The sequence below is a fragment of the Elephas maximus genome, chromosome 10, assembly GCF_024166365.1.
Source record: "Elephas maximus indicus isolate mEleMax1 chromosome 10, mEleMax1 primary haplotype, whole genome shotgun sequence".
Taxonomy (NCBI): domain Eukaryota; kingdom Metazoa; phylum Chordata; class Mammalia; order Proboscidea; family Elephantidae; genus Elephas; species Elephas maximus.
Window position 1 is genome coordinate 11486845 of NC_064828.1, and position 15481 is coordinate 11502325.

A 15481-nucleotide genomic window follows, 5' to 3' on the forward strand; every position below is an offset into this window, starting at 1 on the left:
AACAAGGGTCCTACAGGCCTCCCTGTGTTTATTCCTGCTGCCCTGGTGGTGCTAGTGCCTGTTCTTGCCTCTGTGCGGTTATGTTTCATTGAGAAAGTTCATGTTACTCTTGGTAACTTTGCCTCATATGTTCGGTTTTTAATTAGGGTCATTGCTGCTCAGCTAAATGTGAAGATACTAAAGCAGAAAATTTAAGAGTAATAAAGGTTGCTTCCAACTCAGAGTCTTCACTTCAGTCTGTACAAGCAGAGGCTGCAGAGTGGCTGCCCACGGGCTATATGTTGAACTGCAAGTTTATTTTGTTTGACTCGTACTAACTAAAAAAAAACAAACCTGTTGCCGCCGAGTCGATTCCGACTCATAGCAACCTTAGGACACAGTAAAACTCAAAGCTTTTTCTAAAAACTTGATTTATTATAAGCATTTAAAATTAAAGGATTTCACATAAAAGTCGGATTTCTACCTGTTATTGTTTGAGATCTGGTCACGCTGGACCTGCATTCCTACATAGTGACTTACAGGCTGGACTTGAGTTTCAGTAGTGCCCCTCAGACGGGCCATTTTCTGTCCAATTAGGTTTTTCTTGCACTTTTCTCGCCACCTCCTTGGCCCCTGCAGGCATGTGGGTTTGATGTATCAGATGTGCATTTGTTCAGCACTTATGTCGGAATGTTCTGCAGAGGTATTGAACATTGCGAATCATGTGTGCTTCTTCAGTACCCACATCTTGGTAATCATGGATTTCTGTGTTAGGAGCATGTTATTGTTTTACTTAGTAAACCAAGAATCTAATGTCTGTAAATAGGTAAAGAATCCAGGTATTGATTGTACAAAATAAAGTCAAAATGTGGGATTTAGTGCTGTTCTCTAGGATGCATTGTTCTTATGCGAATTTGCCTTATGGTCAGCATTTATAGGATAAAACTTTTATTTGAAAATACAAAGAATTAAAGTCATAATAGTACTGTGTCCAGTAAATGTGTTTGTAATTATGTTGCTGAAGTATTAAGTAATTAGAAACCTCACCTACGTCGGAATTATTTATTAAAGGTAACTTTTATTTTCCTGGTAGAAAATGGACTGTCTCTGATTTTCTTTGGTTTGACTCAAGAGGAGTTTTTAAATAGACTAATGATCCACGGAAGTGCCAGCACTGTGGACTCTCTCTGTCATCTCAACGCTTGGGGCAGGTGCTCAATCCCCATACATGCACTAGAGGTAACTAACAGCTTTAAATGTCTGTAGGACTTGGCTCAATTACTTGGCATATTCTTTATTTGACTGAGGGTTTGGGAAAATTCATTTAAGCTAGAAAAAAAAAAAGAACTGAAGGCTTGACTCATCTATTTGTTCAGTTTTGGCTGTCTCATTACCCTAGCTCTGCTTAGCAGTTTACTCTGGCTTTAAAAGATAAGCGATTCTAATAAACATTATGTAAGAAAGAAAAAGTTATAGAAAATGGAGTCAACAATAAGCTGATGAGACTAAAGGAAGTGAAAGCAAGTTACAGAAAGCCTGAAGGGAAATGATGTTTGTTGCCTACCTTATACCCTACTCTTCTAACCCAACTAAGGAAGGGGAAGTAAAATAATCTGAATTTATATAGCATTTTATAATTCACAAACACTCTTTCATATGCATTATCTAGTTTTGTCCTAAAACACCTCATGAGATGGGTTGGGTAGTTTTTATTCTCATTTTACAGATGAAGAAACTTCGGTTCAGAGCTCTTAAGTGACTGGGTAATACTAATAAAACAGGAGCTAGAATCAAAGTCATGTGTTTTTGTTTTTCTTCCTTATATACTTAGAAGTGAAATTACTGGTCATATGGTAACTGTTTAACTTTTTAGGAACCACCAAACTTTTTCACAGTGGCTGTACCATTTTGCATACCCACCAACAGTATATGAAGGTTCCAGTTTTTCCACACCCCTGCCAACACTTGTTATCATCCATCTTTTTGATTACAGCCATCCTAGTGGGTGTGAAGTGGCATCTCGTTGTGGTTTTGATTTGTATTTCCCTAGTGACTCATGATGTTAAGCATGTTTTTGTGTGCTTATTGGCCATTTTTATATCTTCTTTGGAGGAGTGTCTATTCAGACGCTTTACCCATTTTTAATTGGGTGGTTTGTCTTTTTGTTGTGGTCCACATGGTCTGTGTTGCAACTACTCAGCTCTGCCATGGTAGCCATTGACAGTATGTACATGAGTGGATGTGGCTGTGTCCATAAGCTTATTTATAAAAACAGGCAAGGTTTTTATAAATCCTTGGTTGATGGGCCTTCGTTTTCCATCCGCTGCTTTAGGCTGTCAGATCTGTGGATGCCTTTAGGCAGCTGTTGCCTTTAGAGCTCAGTTACTCTTCTGGATTTGTCTCCTTATTTTTGTCCCCTAGGATTCCAGTCACTTTCTTGCTAGTTCAACTGAGCATTTAAAGGTGTATGTATTCTTGAACCCATGAGTTTTGGTGTTCTGTATGGGAAGGCTCCTCAAGATGCCCAGTCAGGCCCGGGAGTCTGTTTTCACCCTGCTTTTTCAGTTAGCATCATATCATACTGCTTTAACATTTTATTGCAGACTGACTGTGAGAGTGATCCCCAGGCACCTACCTTTGAATGTCCCTTGAATTAAAAGCATGGTAGAGCTGGAAGAGCTTTCCAGTCTAACTTCCAGGTTCTATTGAGGCAGAAACTAGCGTTCAGAAAAGTTACAGAGACTTGCCCCAGATCACGTAGTTAGGCCCTCTTAAAGACCTCACTAGAACTCAGCGCCTCATGCAAGGTAAAGGTAGCCTTGTGTTTCTTTCTGTCTTTGGTTAATAAGTTCTGAAGTTTAAAAAAAAAAATCTGCATCTTGATTTCTCCCCCTTTTTCTGTTGTAATTTTTTTCCTGATTTTCCTTCCTTTCAGGCTGGGATAGAAAATCGTCAGCTGGACACAGTAGATTTCTTTTTGAAGAGCAAAGAAAACCTTTTGAATCCGTCCTCAGATCCTTCTGTGCATGATCGGTTTGCTCACTTTCCATCTGATTTATATTTAAGAAGTAAGCAGAATAAAGACCTCTACGTTTGTGTTTATTTTATCTTCTTAATCCCGTTCCAATTATTGTGTTTTCTGATGGCTTATTTACGTGCCCAAGCTTAGTCATTGGATTTTATACGCTTTGTGGAAACTTGAGGAAGTCGTCAGGATTTATAAATGTTCTAAGTAGGGTATTTATTGTTCATATTGTTCATATCCTTGGAAACTCTGTGGGGCAGTTCTGCTCTGTCCTGCAGGGCCGCTGTGAGTCAGAACTGACTCGATGGCGATGGAATGGGATCCTGTATGTACTGTGAGTATGCAGGAAGAGATGACCTTTCAAAGTGGCAAGAGAATAAAATTCATTTGAAATAGGTATTCCATCCTTGCAGCTGTCTGATATGTGCAGTGACAGTGTGTGCGGCCAATCTGCGGGTCGGGAGTGGTTATGAGAACTTTTGGCCGGATTCTTCTGTTGTTTTGCTGTATTACCAAAACTTCTCTTCTAGATTTTGGCTCTCCTTTTTATAAATGGGAAGCCTAGCTTTTATTCTTGGACCAAGTAGCCATGCAAACCCTCCTCTTAGAGACGTAGGGCAATAAAGTGTTTCCCTCTGTATGTAGTTTTGTAATCTGCTTTTCTCACATGACAATAGTACATCTTTTTGCTACTAGCTGGTATACTTTTTATGGAGGCACAGAATTTCACTGTGTCATAAATCTACCTAACCAAGCTCCCATTAGACTTTTACATTGATTCCAGTTTTTATTCTATCAATGTGCAGTTAACGCCGTGTGTGTGTATGTGTGTGTGTGTGTGCATGTAATATGCATACAGTTATTTACTTGGAATACAATTGAAGATGCGGAATTTGCAGGCCAGAGAGTATACACAGTTTGTATTCTTTAATGCTTTGATAAATTGTCCCCCAGAAAAGTCACACCAATTTGTACTCTAGTGATGTGGAGAAAATGACAACCTGCTCTTTTCCTTTGATGACATGTCCTCTTAGTTCTCACTGAGAACATGACTTTGAAGGCTTTCTTTTTTTAAAATGTTCTCTTGCTTGGAGTGCAGAGCTTGGTCTCCCTCTTTTGCTCAGATTTTGTTCTTAATTTCTTTATGCTCAGATTTTGTTTTTAATGTGTTTGAGTTTATAGAAGAAGGATGGGTTTGTGGTGTTAAGAAGGGCTCCCTCAGCGGTGGTATGGTCACTAGTCATGGCTGCTGTGTGGGGGTCAGCGTGACTTGGTACTCCACCCTTGCCTGCATTGCCCTGCTCTGAAGGGTGGGCAGGGATGGGTCTGGAAAGAAGCACAAGAATAGATAACTCTTCCTGCTTTCCCAGGGGGAAGAGCAGTTTCCCATCGTTCTTACTAACACAGACCCTGTTCTAGAGGTGAGGCCAGTGCTGAGATTCAGGAGCCCACACACCTTGCTTTCACCTGCATGTTTTAAAGAACAATTTTGGAATCAGACAGATTTTGCTCTGCCAGTTACTTTCCAAATTAGCTTGGGCAAGTTACTTATCCTCTCTGAGCTTCAGTTTCCTCACCTATACAAGGGGTATGACATCTATCTCTTGGGTTGCTAAAAGAAATAGATAACATTTATAAACACTGAGTAAAATACTTAAGGTGGAGTAGGTGGTCAGCAACCCTGGTGGTATAGTGGTTAAGAGCCGTATCTGCTAATCAAAAGGTCAGCAGGTGACATCTACCATGTGCTCCTTGGAACCCTATGGGGCAGTTCTACTCTGTTCTTTAGGGTCGCTATAAGTCAGAATTGATGGCAGCAGGTTTAGTTTTTTTGGGGGTGGCCAGCAAAGTGAGAGTAAATAGTAATAAGAACAGTAGTACTAAGTGGAACTGCTGTGAAGTTCATAGATACAAGACTTCGGAAATGTTTTGTGAGCTTTTTGAAAATAAGTCATTGGTTTCTTATTTTATATTTTAAAACATTGCAACATAGTATTTTTTGATACATTGATTTTATTGGGAGTAACCTGGTATTCTTCGTGTTAATTTTTTTTTAATTCTTTCTCAGATGTGGAAGAACTGACACCAGCATTGGATTTACTTTGCTCAGCAATTAGAGAAAGTGATTCTGAGACCCAGAGCAAACACTTTTCAGAACAATTGCTTAACCTTACACTTTCTTTCCTTAACAAACAAATAAAAGAGCTTTTTGTTCACACTGAAGGTAAGAATAGCAGCAGGAAGGGGGCAATTGTACCATTCCTGTGTCAGGACAGAGATGTCGATAGTCCTTTTGTATGAGAGAGTACAGGCCATTGGAGTGCCATCTGCCGAAGTTAGGCCACAGCCAGTGTGTTGTTGAGCAAGTCAGACTGGTTCTGATACTGGGAAAGTTGGCTGAAACACTCAGAGCTAATCATGCAAAGAGAGTGAAACAAGTCATCTGAAAACACAGTGGAGAAAACACAGAGATACTTGTAAATAGAAAAAGGTTAAATGCTTATTGTTAGAAGTTTGAAAATGCTGAGTTTAAATTTTGACGTTTTCGAGAATTCTTTACATTTACATAATAGCTCATGGTATTCGTTCTCTACCTCTCTCGCTGTGAAAATGGCCCATTGGTATTTTCCACAGAGCTAGATGAACATCTGCAGAAAGGAGTGAACATTTTGACCAGCTACATTAATGAGCTTCGAACCTTCATGATAAAGTTTCCTTGGAAGCAAACAGATGCTTCAGATGAATATGATGTGAATGAAAATGTCCCCAAAGTAAAGGAGAGCGATATATGGGAGAAACTCAGCTTTGAGGTAAGTATGAATAGTTACCATTTCTTTTGTTTGCCAGATTCCGAGGATTTGAGAAAACAATAGAAGAAACAGAATATTTTAGAATCTATGCACTTGTGGTTCTGAATCTTTGGCAAGGGTTTTATAGGTTGTGGCATCTCTGTACACAACTTGAAATTTATGTCAGCAAGCTCTGTTTATTTAATGCAGAACACAAATAGGCTCCCTGTTAATGCCAGATTTGCCCACCTTGAATCCGATGACAAAAATCCAACCCCAAACTCAAGTGGAATGGAGCTCCCTTAGTGATACCCCCTCACTTACTGGGGCCTGGCGCTTTGAACTCATGCATTCTGCCTGACCTGTGCCTAGATAGAATTGCTGCTGCTGGTTAGATTTTAGGACTCTTTGATCTCATGACCTTATTCCTAGAAAGTATGTTTGATTTCAGTCTTAGGTGCCAGTTAAGATATCTTGTCAGTTAAATCAGCTTCATTTTCTGTGCTCATCTGTTGGCCTTTTTTTTTTTCATCATGGAGGTTAGGGCAGTCAAAATGTGCTGCCTTCTGTGGGGCCTGGAGGAATTCCTCGAGCCCTGTGGAGAGTATTGGCATTGGAAAAACAGAGGCCAAAATAGCTTTTCCAGTCTTTTCTTCTATACTCTCTAGTTTTTTCTCCAGTTTGGTGGAATAACTTTGAGTTCCCTGAATGCTTTGAGTTCCTTGATGCTATTTCTTACCTCTGCACATAATATTCCCTCTTTTTGGAGCTCCTGTCCTCCTCTCCCCACTTCCCAGCACCCTGGGAACAGGTCGTTACAGCCCAAATCACCCAGCATTGTAATTAGCACCTTCCTTGTGTGTCTTTCTCTAGACCGCGAGCTACTAGAGAGGAGGGTCCATGGTTTAGTCAGCTTTGCATCCCCTTTGTCTAGTCCAAAATCTAGTAGTAGATTTAACAGAATGAAATGTTGCTTGGTGCTGTGCCATCTTCATCATCAAATGAATAGGTACCACGGTAATAATCATAATAAGGAAATAAAAAGGAACTTAATAAAGGCAAACCGTTTCCATCCTTTTCTTAGGAAGTTATTGCCAGTGCCATTTTAAACAACAAAATACCAGAGGCACAAACCTTCCTCAGGATTAACAGCCATTCTGCTCAGAGCCTCGAGGAGCTGATTAAAGTAGGCCTAAATTTGGTCTTTGACAATTTAAAAAAGAACCACATAAAGGAAGCCTCCGAGCTTTTGAAGAATATGGTGAGTGGCATGATCCATTTGACTGATCTTAAAGTTCCTAATGTAAGAGAAGCTCTCTGTGTATTCAGTACAATTTCTAGTTAATATAGAAATTGATTTGAATTCATAGTTGTGTCACAGACTAATTTGTGTAGCCTTTACTAGGAAATAACAAGAATGTTAATAATACAGGGAAACATTCTTTGGTACTGAAAACTTTCTTGAAGAAAATTTTAAATGGAGTTCCATTCTTGGTTAGACTTGGCACTTTGGTTAGAAGACAGTGTTTCTCAGAGCAGACTTCACACATGTCAGAGCATGCACAGGGCCTCATTATTGTTGGGGGGACATTCTGTGTTGTTCATGTGACCCCCTACATCTCCACTTGATCTTTCTAGTGTATTGTGCCTTTACTGAGGCTTCATGGTCCATGGTTTTAACTCATTTGAGAAGAGGCAGGGCTTTTGGACTAAGGTGAGATCTGGCCCAAATCTGCATGGTTGGAGTCTTGCCCGTGGTAACTTCTGTAAGTGCAAAGGACTGGGGCTGTGTAAGGGGTTGTTACTTGTATTGACCTTTGCTTCCACGTGAATAATCATAGCAGGTTCCTATAATTTTAGTCCTGTGGTAGCTTGGTATTTACCTTAAATTGTTCTGTGTGCTGTGTCTGCCCTTTGGCGAAATGCTTGAGGACTTTAGGGATGGGCAGTAAATAAGTATGATAAGTGTAGGAAAATGAGTGCAAGAGCAGAAAAGCTGTAGAATTCTAACAGGATGCATATCTGTAATAGAGAACTTCTGTATCCAACATGTAGATTAAAGAGATTTATGTATATATACATATATATATACACACACACAAGTTCCATTACAGAATGTAAGGTTTTTTGGTTTTCTATGTGTATTTGTAGGGTTTTGATGTAAAAGACCAGTTGCTCAAGATATGCTTCTTTACAACTGATAAAAACATACGGGACTTTCTGGTAAGTAAAGGCGAGACTATGTAGATTATATTCTATAGAAAAACTTGGTGACACTTCAAACTAAATTGTTTTAATATTTAACCAGTATTTAATAAGTAAAAGTGTTTTGTACTCATTATTTTACGTTTGTGGCAAAGTAAAATTTGTGTATGTATACAATTAGCTCAAAAATTCAAAATGCATTTCTTGTATGGTATTTATTCTTGAGATTTGTTTTGCAAATGTGCTTGATTTTTGTGAGGTCACTCCTTTATTTTTCATTTAAGGTCGAAATTTTAAAAGAAAAAAATTATTTTTCTGAAAATGAAAAAAGAACTATAGACTTTGTACATCAAGTTGAGAAGTTTTACTCAGGACCATTCCAAGAAAATACACAGATCCAGTCCTTTCCCAGGTAGTCCCACGAGCCCTTTTGCAATAATCAGGGAAGCATATTCTTGAGAGTGTTCAGTTTGTAATTGTTAGTGAGCATGGGTTTCCTATGTGGAACTGATCTTACATTCCCCATGAAGATAAGACTTGTATCTAAATATGCTGTCATCCAGAAGGGACTCAGGAATTTCCTGTTGTTTCAGTATTCAAAATCAGATACATAATTTGAAGGTATTAAATGCAAAATTAAGAGTGTGAAATTATGTACCCCACAAAAGAATAGAAGTTCTTAAGTAGATAAAAAGAAAGATGTTTTCCCCTCAATTAAAAAAAAAATTATATGCATATATATATGTATATATCACTGTTTTAGGTATTGGATAAAGGAACAAGATTTTTCCAAGCAGAAATCTATTTTGGACTCAGTCCTGAAGTATCATAAAGATGAATTTAACAAACAGGAACACAGAATTGTGTTGAATTGGGCACAGTGGTGGGATCAGCTAACGCAAGAATCCATCCTTCTTCCCAGGATAAGTACAGAAGGCAAGTGTGAGAGAACCTGAAATTCGAGCATGTTGAATGTGGATTAAATTAAGTGTTGATATTTGAATATTTTGGTGTGTCTCCATTTTAGAATTACTTTTAAGGGGGGAAAATGTTCAGTTACTTTAAAATGTAAGTCATTGCATTAAGACCCCTTTCTATCTCCAGGTTTTGGTGACGGATTTATAATGTGGTAGTGAAAGAGAAGAGGCATATGGCTCAGTTGGCCGAGCAGTGAATTGAATTTCAAGGCTCAGAGTTTTTGTCCCAGCTTTAAAGTGACATCCTGTGTTGTTCCAAATAGTCTTTGGATTTCTCACTGTATATACTGGGGGTGTGTATCACATCAGGGCTCTGGGGAGTAACTTGACAGTGGTAAATCCCACGTTCACAGAAAGTGCAATCATGTTTACTGATACAGCCAAAGTTTTATTTCTATTAAGGGATAAAAAGGAAAGAAGACTGAAAAGAGAAATGAAATGTACAGCTAATTCCCAGGTTTCATTTTGATCACCGTAGTAATAAGCAACATTTAGCTCTTCCTCTGGCTAATTTTTATAAAACGAACAGGGCAAAGAAGGGAAATAGTCAAAGGAGCAGAGGGCCTGAATAATCCATATATTATATAAATATTTATGTCTGGATTGTTACATTTACTCAGTATTTAAACTCAGTATTGACTTACATGTCAATAATCATAATTCATTGCTATTTTAAAATGTGTTTTGTTCTTCATGTAGACTACAAATCTTATTCTCCCGAAGCCCTGTGGAGACATCTCACAGCCCGCCATGATTGGTTAAGCATTAGCTTGTGGATCGAAGAATTTCACACCCAGGATAGTTATGCTTCACTTCAGCAGAACAAATGGCCCCCCCTGACTGTGGACGTTATTGATCAGAGTACTTGCTGCAACAGCTACATGAGGAATAAAATTTTAGATAACCTGGCCAGGTATTGTAACTGTTAAACTAATCCCCAGTGGGCAGAATGAAAGGAAGAACAATAAAAAATAGTGTAATTTTTCCTTTGAAATGCCGTAAATCCAGTGAGCATTGTTTCGTATTATTTTAAATTAAAGGACGTTATCGCCGACTCTGAGTCGGAATTGACTCGATGGCAGTGGGTTTGGTTTTTTGGGTTTTATTGCAGACTGGTTGAGAGCTCGGCTGCTGACCAAAAAGTCAGCAGTTACGAATCCAGCAGCTGCTTCTTGGAAATTCTGTGAGGCGATTCTGCTCTGTCACATAGGGCCACTATGTGTTGGAATCGACTCAACGGCAATGGGTTTGGTTATCGGCTTTTTATTCATTTATTTGTTGTGCTTTAGATGAAAGTTTACAAATCAAGTCGGTCTCTCAGACAAAAAGTTAAACACACCTTGCTATGTACTCCTAGCTCCTCTTCTCCTGATGAGACAGCATATTCCTCCTTTCTACCCTGTATTCCCCGTGTTCCTGTCCCCGCCGCTTCCTTCTCATCTCACCACCAGACAGGAGTTGCCCACATAGTCTCATGTGCCTGCTTGAGCCAAGTAGCTCCCTCCTCATCATTATCATTGTCTATCTTACAGTCCAGTCCAATCCCTGTCTAGAGAGTTGGCTTTGGGAATGGTTCCAATCTTGGGCTAACAAAGGGTCCGGGACCATGACCATCAGCGTCCCCCTAGTCTCAGTCAGATCGTTAACCCTGGTCTTTTTACCAGAATTTGAGATCTGCATCCCACTGTTATCCTACTCCATCAAGGATTCTATTTTGTGTTTCCCTGTCAGGGCAGTGATCAGTGGTAGTTGGGCATCATCTAGTTCTTCCGGTCTCAGGCTGATGTAGTCTCTGGTTTATGTGGCCCTTTCTGTCTCTTGGGCTCATCTTTACTGTATGTCTTTGGTGTTCTTCATTCGCCTTTGCTCCAGGTAGGTTGAAACTAATTGATGCATCTCAGATGGCTACTTGCTAGTGTTTAAGACCCCAGGCATCTCTCACCAAAGCGGGATGCAGAACTGGTTTCTTAATACATTTTCTTACGCCAGTTGACCTAGATGTCCCCTGAAACCATGGTCCCCAGACCCCGTCCCTGCTACTCTGGCCTTCGAAGCATTTGGTTGTGTTCAAGAAACTTCTTTGTTTCTGGTTTAGTCCAGTTGTGCTGACTTCCCCTGTGTTGTGTGTTGCCCTTCCCTTCACCTAAAATAATTCTTGTCTACTATCTAGTTAGTGACTATCCCTCTCCATCCTGGTAACCATCAAAGAATATATTCTTCTGTGTTTAAACATTATCTAGAGTTCTTATAATAGTGGTCTTGTACAATATTTGTCCTTTTGCAGCTGACTGATTTCACTCAGCATAATGCCTTCCAGATTGCTTCGTTTTACGAGATGTTTCACAGATTCATCATTGTTCTTAATCATTGTGTAGTATTCCCATTGTGTGAATATACCATAATGTATTTATCCATTCATCTGTTGATGGGCATCATGGTTGCTTCCATCTTTTTGCTATTGTATACAGTGCTGCAGTGAACATGGGTGTGCATATATCTGTTCATGTGAAGGCTCTTATTTCTCTAGGATATATTCCAAGGAGTGGAATTGCTGGATCCTATGGGAGTTCTATTTCTAGCTTTTTAAGGAAGTGCCAAACCGATTTCCAAAGTGGCTGTACCATCTTACATTCCCACCAGCAGTGTAGAAGTGTTTCAGTCTCTGCACAACCTCTCCAACATTTATTATTTTCTATTTTTTGGATTAATGTCAGCCTTATTGGGGTGAGATGGTATCTCAGTGTAGTTTTGATTTGCATTTCTCAAATGGCTAACAATTGTGAGCATTTCCTCATGTATCTGTTAGCCGCCTAAATGTCCTTTTTGGTGAAGTGCCTGTTCATGTCCTTTGCCTATTTTTTAATTGGGTCATTTGCCTTTTTGTTGTTGAGTTATTGCAGTATCGTGTAGATTTTAGAGATCAGACACTGATTGGAAATGTCATAGCTAAAAATTTTTTCCCTGCCTGTAGGTAACCTTTTTACTCTTTTGGTGAAGTCTTTGGATGAGCATAGGTGTTTGATTTTTAGAAGCTCCCAGTTATCTAGTTTCTTATCTGGTGTTTGTACCTTATTAGTAATGTTTTGTGTACTGTTTATGCAATGTATTAGGGCTCCTAGCATTGTCCCCATTTTTTCTTCCATGATCTTTATCATTTTAGATTTTATATTTAGGTGTTTGATCCATTTTGAGTAAGTTTTTGTGCATGGTATGAGGTATGGGTCTTGTTTCATTTTTTAGCAGATGAATATCCAGTTATGCCAGCACCATTTGTTAAAGAGGCTGTCTTTTCCCCATTTAACTGCATTTGGACCTTTGTCAAATATCAGCTGCTTATATGTGGATGGATTTATGTCTGGATTCTCAGTTCTGTTCCCCTGGTCTATGTATCTGTTGTTGTGCCAGTACCAGGCTGTTTTGACTACTGTGGCAGTATAATAGGTTCTAAAATCAGGTAGAGTGAGGCCTCCCACTTTGTTCTTCTTTTTCAGTAATGCCTTACTTACCCAGGGCCTCTTTCCCTTCCATATGAAGTTGGTGATTTGTTTTTCCATCTCATTAAAAAAATGTCGTTGGAATTTGGATCGAAATTGCATTGCATCTATAGATCACTTTTGGTAGAATAGACATTTTTACAATGTTTAGTCTTCCTATCCACGAGCAAGGCATGTTTTTCCACTTACGTAGGTCTTTCTTGGTTTCTTGCGGTAGTGTCTTAACAGTTTTCTTTGTATAGGTCTTTACGTCTCTGGTTAGATTTATTCCTAAGTATTCTATCTTCTTGGGGGCTATGGTAAATGCTATTAATTTGGTGACTTCCTCTTCAAAGTTCTTTTTGTTGGTGTTGAGGAATCCAACTGATTTTTGTATGTTAATGTACTATCCTGAAACTCTGCTAAATTCTTCTATTAGTTTCAGTAATTTTCTTGAGGATTCTTTAGGGTTTTCTGTTTATAAGATCATGTCATCTGAAAATAGAGATACTTTTACTTCCTGTTTGCCAATTTGGATGCTCTTTATTTCTTTTTCTAGCATAATTGCTCTGGCTAGGACCTCTAGCACAATGCTGAATAAGAATGATGATAAAGAGCATCCTTGCCTGGTTTCCTTTCTCAAGGGTAATGCTTTCAGTCTCTCTCCACTAGGGATGATGTTGGCTGTTGGCTTTGTAAAAATGCCCTTTGTGATGCTGAGGAATTTTCCTTCTATTCCTATTTTGCTGAGAGTTTTTATCATGAATGGGTGTTGGACTTTGTCAAATGCCTTTTCTGCATCAATTGATAAGATCATGTGGTTCTTGTCTTTTGTTTATCTGATGGATTATATTGATTGTTTTTCTTATGTTGAACCATCCCCGCGTACCTGGTATGAATCCCACTTAGTGTGGTGAATTATTTTTTGATATGTTGTTGAATTCTATTGGCTAGAATTTTGTTGAGAATTTTTGCATCTAAGTTCATGAGGGATATAGGTCTGTAATTTTATTTTTTTTGTGGTGTCTTTACTGATTTTGGTATCAGGGTTATGCTGGCTTCATAGAATGAGTTTGGGAGTGTTCCAGCCTTTTCTATGCTCTGAAGTACTTTTAGGGGTGTTAACTCTTCTCTTGAAAGCTTCGTAGAATTCTCCAGTGAAGCTGCCCAGGCCAGAGCTTTGTTTTTTTGTTGGGAGTGTTTAAATTACCTTTTAAATCTCTTCTTTAGTTATGGGTTTATTTGGTTGTTCTACCTCTGTTTGTGTTAGTTTAAGTAGGTAGTGTGTTTCTAGAAATTTGTCCATTTCTTCTAGGTTTTCAAATTTGTTAGAGTACAATTTTTCATAATATTCTGTTACGATTCTTTTAATTTCAGTCGGGTCAAAAAAAAGTTTTTTTTTTTTTTCTATTGTGATATTGCCCGTCTCATTTCTCATTCGGGTTATTTGCCTTGTCTCCTGTTTTTCTGGCCAATGGTTTATCAATTTTGTTAAACTTTTCAAAGAACTAGCTTTTCGTCTTGTTAACTCTTTCAACTGTTTCTCTGTTCTCTATTTCATTTAATTCTGCTCTAATTTTTATTATTTGCTTCTGATGCCTGAGGGTTTCTTTTGTTGCCGTCTATTTGTTCAAATTGTAGGGATAATTCTTTGATTTTGGCCCTTTCTTCTTTTCGGATATATGCATTTATTGCTATTAATTGACTTCTGAGCACTGTTTTAGCTGTGTCCCAAAGGCTCTGATAGGAAGTGTTTTCATTCTCATTGGATTCTATGAATTTCCTTATTCTGTCCTTAATTTCCTTTATAATCCAATTGTTTTTGAGCAAAGTGTTGTTCAGTTTCCACATGTTTGGTTTCTTTTCCTTGTTTTTTCTGTTGTTGATTTCTAGTTTTAGGGCTTTATGGTCAGAGAAGATGCTTTGTAATATTTTGATGTTTTGGCTTCTGTTAAGGCTTGCTTTATGACTTAATATGTGGTCTCTTTTAGAGAATGTTCCATGTGCACTGAAAAAGAAAGTATACTTGTCTGCTTTTGGGTGGAGTGTTCTCTATATGCCTGTGAGGTCAAATTGGTTGATTGTGGCATTTAGATCTTCCGTGTCTTTTTTTGAGCTTCTTTCTGGATGTTCTGTCCTTCGCCGAAAGTGGTGTGTAGAAGTCTCCTACAATTATTGTGGTGCTGCCTATCTCACTTTTCAATGCTGTTAGAGTTTGTTTTATATATCTTGAATCCCTGTTGTTGGGTGCATAAAAATTTAATATGATGATAATATCGTCCTGGTATACAAAAAAAACTTTTTTTGTATATTGTCCCTTTAATCATTTTATAGTGTCCTTTCTTATCCTTTGTGGTGGATTTAACTTTGAAGTCTGTTTTGCCAGAAATTAGATACTGCCATTCCTGCTCTTTTTTGATTGTTGTTTGCTTTTTATATTTTATTCCATCCTTTGAGTTTTAGTTTCTTTGTGTCTTTACGTCTAAGGTGTGTCTCTTGTAGGCAGCATATAGACAGATCGTGTTACTTTATCCATTCTGCAACTCTCTGTCTGTTTATTGGTGCATTTGATCCATCTACATTCAGTGTGGTTATGGATAGGAATGAATTTAGTGCTGTCATTTTGATGTCTTTTTTTTGTGTGTTGTTGACAGTTTCTTTTTCCAATTAATTTTTGTGCTGAGTAGTTTTTCTTTGTAAATTGTATTTTCCCGTTTTTCATTGTTGTTGTTTTTTTTTTTGCTGAGTCTTTATGTTTTTCTTGCATTTTGTTTTAATGTGGTGGATTGTTAGTCTTCTTTGTGGTTAACTTATTATTTACCCCTATTTTTCTAAGTTTAAAGGAAACTTTTATCTCCCTGTATCGCCTTGACCTCTTCTCTGTATGAAAGATCTATGACTACATTTCTTAGTCTCTTTATTGATTTAATGTTGTCATCTTTTACATAATGACATCGCTGTTTCCCTGTTTTGAGCATTTTTTTTAATCTTGATTTATTTTTGTGATTTCCCTATCTGGGTTGATACCTGCTT

General features: G+C 38.3%; 1 protein-coding gene across 1 annotated transcript in view; it reads left to right on the forward strand.

The window, feature by feature from the left end:
• The window catches only part of SPG11 (SPG11 vesicle trafficking associated, spatacsin), a 96721-nt gene that overhangs the window by 15939 nt on the left and 65301 nt on the right, over positions 1–15481 (forward strand). The window contains exons 7-15 of the mRNA XM_049899076.1: positions 1073–1218; positions 2915–3047; positions 5073–5228; positions 5639–5814; positions 6878–7054; positions 7945–8016; positions 8283–8410; positions 8762–8934; positions 9675–9888. Of these exons, the coding sequence (XP_049755033.1) occupies positions 1073–1218; positions 2915–3047; positions 5073–5228; positions 5639–5814; positions 6878–7054; positions 7945–8016; positions 8283–8410; positions 8762–8934; positions 9675–9888 (1375 nt within the window). The remainder of the gene's footprint in view (positions 1–1072; positions 1219–2914; positions 3048–5072; positions 5229–5638; positions 5815–6877; positions 7055–7944; positions 8017–8282; positions 8411–8761; positions 8935–9674; positions 9889–15481) is intronic.